Below are 17,586 nucleotides of genomic sequence, written 5' to 3' on the forward strand. Positions count from 1 at the left end.
GGGTTTGTCTCCCCTCCCACCTTTGAAAGACTTCAACATACTTTTAGTTAATGTGACCTTTGACACAATGGTGAGGTCCACGGTTGAATGTATCCATTTACTCTGATGCAACTGGTTTTCTCACCATTTAAATTTTATCTGGTAAATTTAATAGTGAATGTATTAATTTACTTTTGGCATTCAAATGCCACCAAAAGAGCAGAAAAGCTCCCAAATCTCCTTCTTTCTCCCTCTTGTGCCAAGAATCTCCAAGTCCTCATAGGCAGCCCATGGTAATAGTAGACACTGAACAGAAAGATCCTACAAGCATGTGTTCACTCACTACATCCTTAAATACCTGTGGAACTCCGACATTATTGTAGATGTTGGAAATAGAGGCAGGGCTGGTTGGTGGCCATACTGCCTGTGTATCACAAGAGCCCCACGCTTAGAAGGACCCTGCACTTGGTTTAATGTTCTGCTGTCACCATCTTGAAATTTTTAACAGTTTTCTAACAAGGAGCCCTGCATTTTCATTTTGCAATGGGCTCCACAAATTATGTAGCCTATCCCGAATGCAGCAATGAACAATACAGGGAAGGTCCCTGCTCTCAAAGACCAGTCAGGGTCCCTGCCTGATGGTGGATAATCAGCACCAGTGTTCCAGGTATAAAAACATGATGCTGAGTCCTTTGGGCGTCAAATCTAAGATTAACTCGTGGAGAATGTGGTACCACGTTTGAGTATATTCTAATGGTGTCTTGGACCGATTTACACACTGTCTCATCTTGTCTTCTACTATAGTTTTCTACTTCCTGTTCATGTTAAGCTTCATTTCTGAGCAGCACCTCCGAAGATACAACTGGAATTTGCTAACTTGGCTTCAAAAAAAAGCTTTCAGAGTTAAAGGTCATCATATACTCTCCCTCTAACGTAGACATTAATTTCAGTGTTTGAGGGGGAGGGGAAGGACCCTGGAATCATTGCCAATAAACACAAAATTCTGACAGCAAAATATGTTTTAAATCCAATCTTGGACATCTCTTCCAGACATCAGTAAGTCGAGTAATGTTTATTTTCTGGGAAAAGGTTATATATTTGGACTTCCTTCTCTTTTTTTTCTCAAGAATTACTGACTCAATATTTTCTTCACAGTTGCATGCCTCACTATATAAATGAGATCTGGCTCCTTATATCTGCATGACTTTCAAGCAATCTATTCCTAACATAAAACAAGCATACAAAAAATATATATTTTTAAAATCCATGTTACTCCTAAAAGGAATAAACTCAGAACTGAATTGGTTGGTAGAAGTTTAATGCAGTTCAGTTAAGGATTTGGACCCTAAAGTACAAGTTGTTGCTTTTAGTTCCATTTCTAGATTAGTCATACTAGATATATAGCCACTTTTAACAGCATTGTGTCATTACCAGTGACTTTAATTACTGTTTGGTAATCTCATCTACTTACAGCAATATTAATTAAATCCATCTCTGAGGGGGGAAAAAAAAAACCATGATGGGGTTGTCCCAACATATGTTGATTGAAAAAGCGAATCATAATCTTTACTGTGGCTAATTTTCTCAGACTCTTCTTTCCTGAGGACAGAAGGGGTTGATCATACCATTAATTCTAAAAATTAATTCTAAAAAGAGCTTGTTTTCTCTGTCCATTTTAGTGCCTCCTATAAAAATATATATATATATATTTTTTTTTTAATTGATAGCAGCTTACTACTCAGTGAAAACAACACTTTATTCTTTCATGATGTTGTAACTGGGCTTCCTAATGCAATTTTCAAATTTCAATTTGCACTCGGAACCAATGGGAAAAGTTTTCCAGAAATTCCATGAAACAAAGCAGCTCTCCTGATGCCAAGGGTTTAGAATTAAGGGAGGTATCGTGCACTGAATCAAGTGTGCCATTACCCTCACTCCCATGAACCTGTCTTTCAGCACAATCCAAGACAGCAAGAAGACAAAGGCTTTGTTACAACAGAACAGAGCGGAGACATCTGTGGCTGTCAGCTTCTTTAAAGCCAGTAAATACAGGTAATTAGTCAAAGTCCATAGAATAGAAAAGGGAGCAGTTCTTTTAAGAAAGAGCTTCAATGTCAGGCCATCTTCACCAAAAATCCGACTGCATTCCCTAAGAAAGAAAAAGAGGTTAATATTCACGTACTACTTGTGACACATCTAGCCCTGCCTAGCTCTTGACAGCCATTTTCAGGCAACGGCACAAACACTCAAGATCATTTGCCTCAGGAACATACTGAACCCAGTTCTGCCACCTACAGGCCACAGCATCTGCACAGGTTTTCTTAGAAAAGAACACACATTTCCACAGGCACAGAGCTAGACCTTCTCCTACCTAGATGTTCCAAGATATTCCTAGATATTCCAAGTCCGATTGCCAGGACAGAAGGCCATTCTGCCATTTCAGAACATTCTCAGAGAAGTCCAGAGAAATACAGAAATGGGTAATTACCGAAATCACTAGTGTTTGGAGGACAGGGAAGATTCTTTCCTGATGGGCAGATGCGACAGGGTCAGGTGGCTGCTACTGTTTGAACAGGCTACAGACAACTCGCAGAAACCTGTTGAACAGGGACCCTCATGTATCATGTGCAGCCACAAACATCTCATGATTTTGTTATTCCTAAGACAGTATGCCTCATCCTAATATATCTGCCCAATTGATCAACTTTTTTCTCTAGCATTTTTAAGGCAGCATAATGAAGAAAGCCTCTGCAATCACCTCAAAATGGTAAAAACAAAATATAAAACTCAGATTGTTTTTATATCCAGTCATTGGGCCATTTTGTCTTAATTCAGCGTGTAAAAATAGTCACTTCAGTTAAATCTTTGAATAATTTGATTTTTGGCTAAATTGATTACTTAGCCCAAGGGGCCATTTTACTCAAAATATTCTAGCTGGCATATACCTATTTTCATGGAATAGTTATTAGGTAATATAAAGGTAATAATGAAAGTGATACAATGACATGCATGTATTTCTATGTACTTCAAACAATTTATCACTATGAGAACTTAGTAGTATTTTTTTCACTCAGTCGTTCATGAAAATCCAAGCATTTCCTGGGCAACTACCATGTGCCAAGCATTATATTTTGAAGATTAGTGTAAATATCTTATTTAAAGCAACAAGTTATTACTATTTAGACATGTTTATAAAGTTTATAATAAAATATACTTACATGGTTCTAGATGGTACTGATTTCTCTTCCAGCTTTTTCTGAAGGAAAATAGTTGTGCCTCAAAGCATTGCAAACCAAGTAATGTCTAGCCAGTGTTTGCCTCACATGAATGAATGAACTTACCTCACAAAAGGACCACATGGAGGGAGTGATTAATTGATGAGGTTCTAGGCACAGGGGGCGTAGCCTCAAATAAAATGTCTCACAGTAAACGTCAGAGTTGAACACGTATTGCTCTCAAGCAGCCAAAATTCAAAGGTTAAAAACGCATATTGCACACACAGAAATCCATGTAGTGGTTTTACTTTCATGTGAGAGATTTCCCAAAGGTCAACTCTAACTTGAAAGAAACAAAATTTCAATGAAGGGATTAAGTGACCTAAAGACAAAGACTTTTGTCAAGTCAACAGAAACTGTATGTGCTCATGAACGCAGGAAAATGCATGGCTTCTCTAAAGCCTTACAGCCACTGGGATATTCTGCATCTGAGCCCACACATAGAAAAAGTGGCAGTTTTCATAGAAGATCCTGGACACAAGCGCATATTCTGTACCTAGAGATCTGTTCTGTGAAAAGGCTGCCACGTTCAGCTGGGCTTGAGAGTCATGAGTTTATCTTGACATCTACAACCACTAAACGCCTTCTTCAATACACACTTCTGAAGAGAAACAACAAAACCCATATCTGATGAAAGGATTTACTTTTCTCATCACTGGCCCTAGTCAGTGGGGGCTCTTCCTTTGCAGAGTCCACTGTTGTGCTAGGTTGAGTGCTCTTGAGCAAAGACTCTGGATGCCCTCAAGGGGACACTCTGACCCCATGGGAAAGGCCAGCAGATGCTTAAGGACAGGGAGAGCCCCACAGGTCAACGGGCTGAGGAAATGCTGCCATCCTCACCTGGCTTATCCTGTCCCCCAGGTGTTCATTTGCACCCTCCTTATTCCCTTTTCTTTTCCCCTCTCCTTTCACTGTCACCCTTTCCCCCATTTGTCGCCGCTGTTCCAGGAATTAAAAATGCTCTCCATTCAAATATCGAGTCACCTGTGTAAAATCTTATGCTAGGTAAGCACTAAGTGCTAGGAAATGCGAATACTCAGAAAAGAAAAGGAGGTTTAAGTAGAAGCAAATAGCAGTGGGTCTACCCTTGGGATGGCGAAATCAGAATTTGTGGACAAGAAGCATTGACAGGTGGCAAAGATAAAAATGAAGCTGGGAAACATTAATAATCCTAACCACACTCATCAGTATAATAGCAGCTACTAGTTATTGAACCCTTTCTGTACGTCAGACAACCTCTTAAGCACACTTCATAGGCACCTGACACAGGTGAGTAATATATCTTTGGCTCCGGTTTCATGCTTTCTAGAATTTCTTTTTTCTATTAAGAAACCATCTTTGATAAAATTATGGTATATACTTTTTTCTTCCTAAATTTCAAATTTACCTGAGGCAACTGAATTTTCCTGATAGTATGTAAATGAAATAACTGAATTATCAAAACCTACTTCCACATGGACAACCCTTGCCAGCCACAATTTTATACTTTACTGAAAATTTATTTGATGTTAGTGATAAGAAAAAAAACAAAACAAAACCAGAAATGCTTTCATCTTATTCAAAAGAAAAGAAGAAAATAGTCAGATGGTCTGGTGCTATGGAACAAATTCTGTTTCCCAGTCTCACACAGTAATTCTGTTTTTCCCTGTTCTGCTATGGAAGCTTGGGAGGCAGGGGGTGACCAAGGACAGGACTCAGTGGAGTACCTTCTCGGCAGAGGTGTTACTAATTCTACAAGGAAAAGAGATCAAGGATCTCAGAATATTCTGGCAATGTTTACCTCTCATGTGTAGAGAACATTCCCTGCAAAGACAGTGTTTCTATGCTTGATAATAAAAGCTTTTTGATTCAGTTATGAAAATGGCCCACTTTACTCTAACTGCACTAACAGGTAAAGGTATCTTGTCAAATCACAGATTCAGCTAAGTTCAGAGTTAGTGTGATGTGAGACATGTGGTGAAGACGAAGCTCATTTCCAAAGACATTTCTGTCAGCCAGTCTCATGTTATACACGTGTTATCTTAAACAAAATTGACTTACCTCACTTTGAGGTGTTCTTGAGATACTACATTTTTTTTTTTTAAATATCAGCATATGTGTCTAAGCCTTAAAAAAAAATTTTTTTTTAAGAGCGCTAAAATAGAATACACACACACTATGAATACACACAGGTATTTTCAAACAGGGAGAATTTTAGTCTGATAACCATGCTCCCTTGTAATCATTTATTAATCATTGTCATTAAAGAACCTTATGCCCAAGATCATGTCTATTTTGATGGGAAACAAATGCAAAGTATCTTTAGCAATCACACACACTTATAGGGCTTCAATCTTCCCACCAAACCAGAAAACATGTATTCCTTTTGTTTTTCTCTTTTTTTTAAATTATAATTGAGTTTTCACGGACACACTTAGAAGATCAGCTCACAGGATGACTTTAATATTCCCAAGCACTTCCAAGCTAATGATGGAAAATGGAAGTTAAAGATAAGTTTGTTTACAGTTTGTTAACTTAAAAAAAAAAAATAGCATTATAATGCACCAATTATAATAGTCATTCCTTCTTTTCATTAGGTCCGGGGCAAGAGAGGAAAGTTATTTTGGCTCCTGCAAAAGAAATTTACTGCCACTTGGTGAGGAGAAATCAGCTGGTGTGAAGCACTGTTGCTCTGTCATCTGCCATCCATTGAGGTCCCTCTCACTGTTTTCTCTTGCTAATCACGGTGACTGTCCTGGAAGTTATTTTCTAGCTCTGGGCTTTTTCTCTTCAAGAAGCTCTTTGCTAGTGAGGGAACTCGGATTCAACTGCCATCTTTGCCTTTCCTGAGTGCTGGGTGGGCTGTGTGACATTAGCCCGGTTCGCTGCCTGAGCTTTCCAAGATGAGGCTGCAGAAGCTAGGTTTAGCACGGAGCAACCACTAGAACTATGGGACTACCAAGTAAACCCAGCCACCACTGTTCATGGCCTGCGAACAAACGGACAAGGCCCCATGTGCTCCTAGCCAGCACAGAACAATGTCTTGGAAACCATCCCAAGGTGAAACCTCGCATTGCACAAAACCAGATAATTTCATCTGTGTAGGCACCATAGTGTCTGAAATATTATGCAAATATTCATTATAAAAATTCATTTTATTAATACAGATTTTTCCTGGATGTGAGATACTGGGATACTCAGTTAAAAAGATGACTTTCAGAGACAAGTAGATCTGGGTATCTGGGTTTACATCTGTGTTCCATGATTTATTTATAAGTGTGTGAGCTTAGACAAGTCATTTAACCCTTCTGAACCTGTTTCCTCATGTGTTAAAATGGGGTAATAGCACCACTTCAAAAGGTAGATGTTACCACTAATGGTGATTAAATGAGATAAACAAAAGCATCAGAACCATGCCTAGCACATTGTAGACGCTCAATATTTGTTTTCTTGAGGTAGAATTATTCTGCTTCCTATGGTCATTACTAACCTTTGATCCTACCCCTCCACACTCAAATGAATTTATATCCCAAAGAGATGAAAATATGTGCGTTTGCCTAAAAACAATAATTTAAAACATCTCCTGTTGATCATTTAACATGACACCTACCTGAATTTTTTCATTGGAGACTGCTTTTCTTGAGCAGTGGCCAGATGACCAGAATAATAGACTGGGAAAAACATAATGTTCCAGTTTGTTGAAAACCAAGTCATGAAAAATGGGCAGTAGAAGTTCTTATAAGTAATTTTTACAATCTGTGTGGTTCCAACCCAAGACGATGACACTGACAAGATGATCAAGAGTCCCCAGACAGCCTTCAGAAGCATGGACGTGCATGACTGGCAGCGAGCCTTGATTCTGTTTTCTTGGCTGCCGTTCTCAGAATGAGCAGTCTGTGTCACATCATCCCCTGAAAACAGAAAAGGAATATAAATGTGTAGAACTAAGGTCATAAAGCAGCACTCAAACGTTTCTGTTCCTTAAAAAGATGGCTGAAACTGAAGAGCCAGACAGTAGTACCACCAGGGGCTTTCTTTTCTACCATCATTTTAAGAGGCTGATATCTAGCTCGTTTTCTATCCTGAATCCCTGTTCTGTAAGGTGCAGTAAGTATCTAGACTCCCATCCAGTCCATGACAACGCTTATGAACTATGGTGGATGGTATGTTGTTCTTCAAGTGACCCTACAGGACATAGTAGAACTGCCCCATAAGGTTTCCAAGGCTGTAATTTTTATAGAAGCAGACTGCCACATCTCCCTCGAAGCAGCTGGTAGATTTGAACCACCAACCTTTTGGTTAGCAGCCAAGTGCTTTAACCACTGTGCCACCAGGGGTCCTCTTCCTTGTATTACCATTATACATTCTAGTCCCAAAGACTTGGGGCTTGGCCATGTGACCTGCTTTGTCCAATCAAATGTGAGCAGATGAGATGTGAGCCACTTCCCAGCAGAGGCTTTAAGAAGCATCACAAGGTTCCACCAGCTCTGTTGTTTTTCTCCTCTGTCCCTACAATGGCAAATCTCAAATTGGGGCTGCTCATTTAGTCTGTGGCAGGGAATGAACAGAACCTAGCCAAAGCTGCCCTGTATCTGGCAACATGAAAAATAAGTGAGAAACAAATATTTGTTTTATAAGCCACTGAGATTTTTTTTTAAAGAAACTACAGCAAAGATGACTGTTAAACTGAAAAACTGTGTGTCCCAAGAATATGAACAAATCCTGACTACACAAAGTCATTTCCCATCTCAGAACAAATTACTATTTAATATATCTCTGGAAGCACAAGCAGTTTTGCTTTGTATTTTTTACATTTACCCTGGTGGCGTAGTGGTTAAGAGCTATGGCTACTAACCAAAAGGTTGGCAGTTCAAATCCACTAGGTGCTCCTTGGAAACCCTATGGGGCAGTTCCACTCTGTCCTATAGGGTCGCTATGAGTCAGAATTGACTCGAAGGCAATGGAATGGTAAGACAATTTAGTAGCAATTTTTTTTTAGATAGTTAAAGCTCTTTAAAAGTGAAAATTGTAAAGGTCTTCTCCCCTGATAGAGAAACAAGTTTAACATAATGAATTCATGTACCCATCAGGCAGTTAAACAGTAGTAGAGGTTACCCTGAGTGCCCAAGCTGAGAACACAGATGGTGGAATCCTGGGGAACAGGAGACAGAGTTGTCTCCAATATTCTCTTGTGTCTTCAGGTACTCACCTGCAGCAAAATGTCTATTCTGGGGTTAAGGAAGTGGTGCAGCCCACGGACTCTCCACTGGGGCTATCGCTTTATCTCTTCAGGACCTGCTGGGTCTCTTGCTGCTGAGTTCCTACTACTTAATATGCCAGGTGTGACTACCCCAAAGGGTCATAAACTTTTACACAGCTAAGGCAGAACCCTGGCTTTTTGGTAGAAACATACTGGGGGAAGGGAGGGGAGCAAGCCTTGAAAGAGGGCTCCTCATTGGGGAATATAAACCAAGGAAGTATGAACACAGCAATTACTACATGACTTCTAAGCCTTATACACAGTACTGACATCTCAAGGCAGGTCCTAAGGCTCTAGAGTATGAAAACTGGTATTCTTTTATTCATTTATTCAACAGAATCTTATGGAGACTCTACTAGGAGGGAGCTGTTTAGCTATTTGGGTTTATAGGGTTCAGTGATGAAAGTCTTGAGCTCACTGTCTAGCAGAAAAGCCAGAAAACACACCCAATGTATGCAATATTGTGTGAGAAGGGCAAATTCTGACAGGTACTAGACTAGACATATGGCGGCAAAGAAGAAGAGTTTATTAAGGGCTGAGGTGGGAAATGATCAGGAGAACCTTCCATGATACAGCGACATGAAGATGAGTCTGGAAGTAAGAGTTAGTTAGTTGCCTTATGGCTGTGTACAGATGATACCTGCTCTTGATAACAGTTCTGCAAATTCTCTCCAGGATCATGTGGCTTATGCAAAGAGAAAATTAAAAAAAAAAAAAACTTGGATGAATAAGAGGGTAGAGTAAGAGACTCTTGTGTTGAGCAGCCAGGAAAGGAATACAAAACTACCCTGTAAAGTAGGTATTATCATCCCGGTTTTATAGATGAGAAAACCAAGGTCACATAGCTAGTACCATATTGAACCCAAGACAATATGACTGCAGGGTCCAAACATTTTTATTCTCAAGATTCATTCTGGTTAGGTACAGCTTTCTGCCTTGAGTCTCTGTTCAAGCCCTGGAAGTTTCAGAAATAGTTTGGAGAAAAAAAATTCTATTTCCTGAAAGGAATGGCAGTCCTGCAAGAGGTTTAAGAAAAGTGACACTTCAGAGAATGATGTACACTTACCCCTACTACACTTTGAATTGAATTCTTCTCAGGAACTATCTCATGAAGGAGGAACGATTCCACAAAGATTTTAAATAGCCTTTGCAGGTGATATCTGCCTTCATTGTCACCTTCTTTGAAGATTCTCTACCAGCATCATTGGTGTTGTTGAGGACACCAGCAGTCACCTACACCTCTCCATAGTATTGACCCATTTTCCTGTCCATTACATTCCATTGTTGCCAATTCTTTAATTAAACAAAGCCTCAAGAGATTGGGCTGTCAGAGTGCTTCTCTTTTCCTGATCATTTTACATATTAAAACCCAAAACCCAAACCCAGTGCCGTCGAGTCGATTCCAACTCATAGCAACCCTATAGGACAGAGTAGAACTGCCCCATAGAGTTTCCAAGGAGCACCTGGTGGATTTGAACTGCCGACCCATTGGTTCACAGCCGTAGCACTTAACCACTACGCCACCAGGGTTTCCCGACATATGTACACATATATACATACATGTACACATATATGCATATATGTACACATATATACATATATGTACACACATATATATGTACATATATGTATATATAACTAATATTGATTCGCCAGGAATTCCATCCATTTGCCTGAGTCTTTATTGGAGTCACACAATAAACTGATGGTAGAGGCCCCTGGGATTTGGAAACATGAGTTTAAGTCCTAGCCCTGCTGCTACATGGCCTTGAGTACGTTGTTTAATCCTAGTCTCAGCTTCCTGATCTGTCAAACAGTGATAGTATCTATCTCCCAGGATTCATTTTGAGGTTAAGTACCATAATATTCAGCACTCTGTATATAGTGAGCTGCTTTTCAGATTATTCTTCTTTTCTTTCTCTCTGTGGTACACTGGAATATCCCCCAGTGCCTTCTTAATTATCAGAAAAAGAGTAAATTATGTTCCATGTGATCTTTAATGGAATGGTTTTTGAAATGTGGTAGCCCGTGTATGATAGATAGGACAAGTCTCTATTAACCAGCATATTTAATTAACCAGAACACTTTGTTCCACAGACAACTGGAGTAATTGGAATATTACTGCAATTTATAAAAGCCAATTAAAACTTCCTGAAGATTTAAGATGATGTCATTTTCTTCCTTTTTTTTTTTTTTTTTTTTTTAGAGTTTTAGCTTCAGGGTTCACATAGTTGTATGGTGGAATGAATTACTTAATATGGCCCTTCTAGCCATGGTCTTTGTGACTCACACAGTGATTGAGTGGGGCTCTGCAAATAGGTATATGGAACCTGTGATGGTTGGGGTTATGTGTCAACTTGGCTAGGCCATAATTCCCAGTATTGTGTGGTCGATTTCCATTTTCTGTGTTGTGGATCCTGACCCGTACATGTTGATGAGGCAGGATTGGTGTAAGGCGTATCTTGGGTCCAGCCTTGCTGGAGGGTATGGCTCAAGCCACAGCCTTACTAAAGTTACACCCTTCCCTGGGGTATGGCCTGCATCTAAGATACACGTGTATGTTCTGGCGAGGCTTTCTCTCTCTGCATCTGGATCCTGTGTCTGGTTCATGATCAGCTGATCCGCCCAGAGGCCTACTGTCTGACCTGCTGATTCTGGAATTCACCAGCTACCATAGCGTCTTGGGCCTGTGGCTTCCACAGCCTTGTGAGCCAACAGCTTGTGGTCTAAACTGCCGGTTTGGGTTCATCAGCTCCTGTAGCCAATTGGGTCAGGAGAAACCTATACCTGGCTCATGAATTTGGGACTTGCCAGCCTCCACAACCATGTAAGCCATTTCCTTTATATGGTTCGTGAGTTCTGTGAGATGTTGCAGCGCATTAGGGAATCCAAAGACGGGAGGGAGAGTGCTAAGGGGAGAGGGAGTAGTTGATGTTAGAGATGATGGAGTGGTACAGCAGCTTGGAAAAGCTGGACATTTGAGACATCCTTAACCTCTGCTTCACAGGAACCAGCTGTGTGCAGAGCCTTATGAAAGAAATTATTCATTTAAGTTGTTAAGACACAATTTAAAAAAATTATCTTTTTGAGAAATATCTTTTTTCAAAAAACAAAACTTTTCTTCAAATTAGTAGGATCTTAGAAGAGGTGTTCACATCCCTTCTATCCCTTTGTTTTACCCTTCTCCCACTCATAATTGAAAGTCTCCTGAAGTGCCATTTTTGTTTTTTTTAAGCCAATTTTCTCAAAGGTCTTTTTTTAGTTTGTTTTTACTACCCACTTACTCAAGATGGAGCCCTGGTAGCACAGTGGTTAAGAGCTACGACTGCTAATCCAAAAAGATCAGCAGTTGGAATCCACCAGCCACTCCTTGGAAACTCTATGGGGCAGTTCTACTCTGTCCTATAGGGTCACTATGAATTGGAACCAACTCAATAGCAATGGATTTTTTTTTTTTTTAACCCAGGATGGCATGTTTTGTTGTTATTATTGCTTTGTTTAAGGATGAAAGAGATTTTAGCATATTGCTGGCCAAAGTGAAAGAATCAGCATACCTGATCTGTTGTGTCTTCCAATACAGATGGAAGAGATGGAGAGGAGGGGGCCGTGGACACAGGTAGGAGAGTTAGCATGAGAAAGGTACAAAGACACACAAGTCAATGTGGGCAGCACAAAGATGGTAATTGGCAACCAAAAGCAGAGACATTTTGAAGAAGACAGAAAAGAGCTCGTTAGCATATATTTATGTTGCTCTTTTCAGGAAGATGAAGTGTGGTCATATGCTAAGAGGAAGTAAATATGGGCTTGTGAGCTTGAGAGTATTCTATGAGAAGGCAATAAGATATCCACCACTGTACTGGGATGATGTCCCACAGTATTAGAAAGTAACCTGCAGACCCAGGTGCATTTAAAAATTACAAATTTGCCAGGAAACTCACAGGCAGAGTTATGAGATTTATCTAATAAGGCCCAGTAACTCAGGAGTTGGAGACCAAGTGGTCAGGTGGATGTGAGGAAAAGATAAAGGTCTTGACAGGATCAGTAAATGATGATCAGGGGGGCAAGTGAAGTCTTCTGCAGGAGGAGTAAAATTGGGAAAATTTAAAGGGCTCCAGGGATTGATGGTTCTGATGAAGCCAAGAGCAGATTCTGTGATTTTACTAGTGTTTTTACTCTTGTCAGAATGGGTACAATGTGCTCTTACTGAATGTCAATGCTGAGATAAAAGGTGACTTCTTAAAGATGAGAAAATTAGCTACCTTTTCAACCTCATTAGATGCCATTGTTTAGCCATGTGTTAAGTTCAACTATAAAACCAGTTGCCTGACAAGTCAACTGCTACTCATGGTGACCCTACATGTGTCAGAGTAGAACCGTACTCCAAAGAGCTTTCAATGGCTGAATTTTTGGAAGGAGATTGCCAGGCCTCCAACTTTCACTTTGGTTAGCAGTTGAACGTGTTAACTAACCATTTGTACCCCTTGGGGACTCTTCTTCAACTATAGGTCAGTTTCTCTGCTTTGCCACATGCCACTGATAGATTGTATCTATACATTTTCCTTTTTCCTCCTTCTCCCACCTCACAAACTTGCCAAAGGCCTTCTCATAAGTGTCCATGTAACATCCCCACATTCTGTACCAATGGTGAGATATTTTATGGCTGGGTAGAAGGTTACCTAGATGTACAGTTATCTAAGAGGTGCATACCTGATCTGTTCTGTCTCTCGACTCTATGTCCACAAACTCCAGAGGCTCCTCGGCTCTGGAGTTCAAGAATAGGAGCAGAAGAATCTTCAGTGACAGATAAAGGGGACAGTTGTCTGCTGGTACCACTGAGTGAACTGGGGCAGTTGGCTCCTGGTTTACATCGAGTGACTGATGATCTGGAGGTACCTGGGAAGAAAGAGTTCACACCAACTTGAGAACTTCCTGGAGGAAAATTTGGCAGCAGATTTTCAATGTCTTGGCAGTGAACTATATGGCGGCGATAAGCACAATCATGACTGAACATTTATTGGGCTCATTTACAATTCTATAAAAGGGGCTCCTGAAAAGAAAATGCTATTTTCTGTGTCCCTAAGATAAAGCATCTTTTTGGATAAATCCATTAACTAGAAACGAACATTAACCGATGGTGTTTGGCTTGATGCATGTGTTCAGAATTTGAACTTTCAGCCCAGTCAACTAGTTAACCTCAAGAAAAGCAAAGTGTTATACTATGCTTGTTGAATTCCTAGCTGGCAAAGTTGCCAACAGTTTCGCCATTCAGATCCACTATACACTTTTCCATTAGATTAATCAGAAAAATTCAGCTTTGTTATGTCTTGTCGATAACTGCTGGGCTCTCTCCAGTGCAACAAATGAAAATCCAGCCTTTAGGGTTCTCCACAGGCCAGCTCTCCTCCTAGCCTGATTAATGTTCCATGAATCTCCAACCCAGGGCAGGCTTCATGGGCGTTCAACCAACGCAGTCATACAATGTGAACGCTCGGAAGAAGGTTCCTGCTTGAGGGTTAATGTTCTACAGTTGCTGTCTTGAAAAATTCTTAATAATTCTGTCTTTGAATCTGTGATTTGTAAGTGACGTCTGGTGGAACAATGGAGTATGTGCTAGGGGCTTGGAGCCTTCTCCTGCCTCCGCTGCCGGTTCTCTGCAGCCCACTCCCTCATCTCAGTCCAGCAATTGCTGCTGCTCTCTGCCCCCTGCAGGGGACTAGACAAAGGCCGAAGGGAGAGTGGGGGTCATAGGATGGAGTTTCCGGTGCCTGAGGTTCTACACCCACAGAATGAGTATCCCCGTGCCCGAGGGAGCATACATGAAATAGCACATGAGAAAACACCATGACGGGTTGAGAAAGATTTCTGAACAAGGGAGCCTATATTTTCATTTTGCATTGTTGTTGTTGTTATGTGCCGTTGAGTTGGTTCCAACTCATAGTGACCCTATAGGACAGAGTAGAACAACTCCCATAGGGTTTCCAAGGAGCAGCTGGTGGATTCCAAGGAGCAGCTGCTGGACCATTTTGCATCGGGACCCTCAGATTACGTAACCAGCACTACCCCAACCTGAGTACCACCCCAACAAGGCTGGTTCATGGGGTGCTAAACTGAGATGGTGGAGAGGGGTAGACCCTGTCAAAAGAAATTTGAAATTTTGACATATCAATGGTATCAATGGCTTTAATCTGGCTTTGAATACATCAGGTTATGTACTGGGTGAGTAAGCACTTGAAGCTACCAAATCAGAACCTCAAGAAGCAATGCCATGCAGAATAAGAATGTTTGAGTTTTCGAACTATCGTCTTCGGTAAGAACCAAACAAAATAGAAGTGTAGCCTTAGATGCAAGCGTTAGCTCCACTGCCCAGTTCTCTCCATCCCATGATAAAAGCTTATCTTGTTTTCTTTATCTATTTACTTATTATTTAGCTCAGTCTTGGGAATATATTGGTAGAGGTAGATAATGTAGTTAGCTGTACCATACATCATAAAGTGTCTCAGGTTGACCTAATTAAAACTTACTACCTAATTTTGGACTTAAAAAAATTAAAAATGTATAGCTACTTGAACTGTCAAGAGAAGCATTATATACTTGCTATATTTAAATTCATGGTATGTTAATAGTGTTATTATAAAAGCCAAAAATACATAAGGTTCTTATTTTACGTGTTCAAATTGTTTACTGTATCATGCACAGCTATGTTTCTAATTGAATATTTTAAATTCAATGAAAACAGGCTGTCTAAAACTCAGTGAACTCAATTACTCATTCTCTTAATGAGGGGCTGATACTCAAGACACTCCAAACATCTTTTTTCTTTATCTTTAGAGTACTTTTATAATTACTTTTACATAAGGTTTGCCTTCTCATCTTTTCTTAGGTCAATACTGGGTTTCATTTTGTGATCACTTGTCAATTGTAGGTGGAAAGGAGGAAGTCCAGAAATAAGTAGGGTAGCAGGTTGAGATTAAATATTGGTTACCATTACCTAGAAAGTTACTAAATCATGTGTAGCTATGGAGTGTTGGATTCATAAGCCACATCAGTGATCTATCCTGCTTCTTCATATTTTTCACTCATAATTTTCACTTAATTATTATGTCCTGGCATCTGTACTTCCCATTTCTTATACAGTACAGCTCAAAGCCTATTGCTTGCTGCCAGCTACCTCCTATTGTTTGGTCTGTAGAAGAGACCAGAGAGTAGTTCAGTCACTGGAGACAGTTAAAACAATGTCCTACAAGACAAAATTTAAACTTCAGAGCTAGGCCTAGAGGCATGTTCACGGCTTGGGCCATGAAACAGTCATGCCCAATTCTGGTAATGAAGACATTGCCCCATATTATATGGTCTTGTACTACTCAGTTAACATAAAGCCAGCCTTGATAGAAATAAATATCCAGAATGTTGCCCAGGAAGCAGCTAAGGACCATAAATAATACCTATTTTCTATTTTATATGACACATTGAGTGCCTGGGTAGAAGCAGGGCTTACAAATTCAGTTAGTGAACCGTATTCAGACTTTAATAGATATTGAGAGTAAACTATATTAGGAGTGATGTGTTGGAAGTCTCTCATTAGTCACACCAGATGGTTCCCCCTTCCTCATGAAGACATCTGCTCACCTGAACCACAGCAGTAGGGCCGTCCATCTTGGGTGATTTTTCATATTTGTCCAGGCATAGAATATGATTTCTTCATCTGCACTGGTTAGACTCAGCATGCTCCCAAATTCAATTTGGTTCAAGTAGTTATTAAGCACCTATTATGGGGCAGGTATTGTGTCAGGCAGGAGCAGGAGTTAGACAAAAGAAGAATACACAGTCCATGCCTGCATGGAGCTCTCAACTCAGTGCTAGAGTCAGACATGTAACCAATTGACCATAATTTAATGTGAACTGGGTGTCAGGGGAGCAAGAAGAAAGGGAGTGAATGATTCAGTCAGCCTGACGCAGAGAAGGCTCTACAGGAGGTTACCTCAAAGTTGGCTTTGAAGGATGAGCAGAACTTTGCCAGGCAGAGTTTTAGGCTGAGGAACAGGCAATATACCATCAGGGGAAACTGTAGGAGCAAACACTCAGGGGTGTAACATGTGTGCACTTAATAGCAAGACGATCAACTCTAAGATGCTAAAGTGGGAAACACACCAAATCTGACTACAAAAGAGCATTGAAAATCCTATTCTTTTACCCTCAAATGCTACTTACAAAGGAACTGCTGTCTATTGGAGATCCAGACAATATAATGGTTAAGAACGCAGTTTCTCCAAAGGTGGGGAGCCCTGGTAGGAATCTGGGTTCAGCTGTGAACTAATTGCACAGCACTGAGCCAGAAGGTGGTTGTATAACCTCTCTCAGCTTCAGTTTTCTCATCTGTAACACTCACCTTGGGGTGTTGTGTGGACTAAAGGGCCCATAGGAAGTACTCAATACATCACTAATAATGAGCAGGTAAACAAAAATGACTATTAAAAACCAAAAAAAACCCAAACCCATTGCTTTCCAGCTGATTCTGACTTTAGTGGTACTTTATTAATTAGGACATTTGGTTTCAAATAATGGGAATCCAAACTACCTTGGTTTAAGCAAAAGGGGAATTTTTAGGAGCTTAGCCACCAAAGGACAGGAAGGCCGGGATGCCCCTGAGCCTCAGGAAAGGACAGGAAGGCCGGGATGCCCCTGAGCCTCAGGAACAGCTGGAACCAGGGGCTCAGTGCAATCCTGACAGTCTCCTATCTCTCAGTGTCGAGTGCCAGCTTCATTCTTCTTACTTGGCTGTTGCTTGCCTTTCTCTGCAGAAAACTTGGTTGCTAGAAACTCCCAAGTTTTCAACCTCACTGTTTTAGTCTTTTGAGAGAAACCTAGTTCCCCAGAATAAAAAATCCTGAGAAAGGGACTTGTATCATACTGACTCCTGGTCCAATTTCTGGGCTGAATGGGAACACTACAACAGGGTTTCTGCGCCCAGGAAAGGGAGTGTAGAGCTGGGAAGATGGTGCTAAATACATCTTGTCCCTAAAACAGTATTAATTTACAAAATTAATACAATTTATCTTCTCTACCTAAAGCTGATTTTAAAATTAATGAGTATAT

General features: G+C 40.5%; 1 protein-coding gene across 1 annotated transcript in view; it reads right to left on the reverse strand.

The window, feature by feature from the left end:
- Window positions 1-17,586, reverse strand: part of SLC35F4 (solute carrier family 35 member F4) — a 300,028-nt gene that overhangs the window by 16,294 nt on the left and 266,148 nt on the right. Inside the window, exons 2-4 of the mRNA XM_003408671.3 lie at window positions 13,201-13,386; window positions 6,844-7,144; window positions 1,909-2,128 (exon numbers count right to left, since the gene is read on the reverse strand). Coding sequence (XP_003408719.2) covers window positions 1,909-2,128; window positions 6,844-7,144; window positions 13,201-13,386 — 707 coding nt within the window. The remainder of the gene's footprint in view (window positions 1-1,908; window positions 2,129-6,843; window positions 7,145-13,200; window positions 13,387-17,586) is intronic.

Source organism: Loxodonta africana, chromosome 10 (assembly GCF_030014295.1).
Source record: "Loxodonta africana isolate mLoxAfr1 chromosome 10, mLoxAfr1.hap2, whole genome shotgun sequence".
NCBI lineage: Eukaryota > Metazoa > Chordata > Mammalia > Proboscidea > Elephantidae > Loxodonta > Loxodonta africana.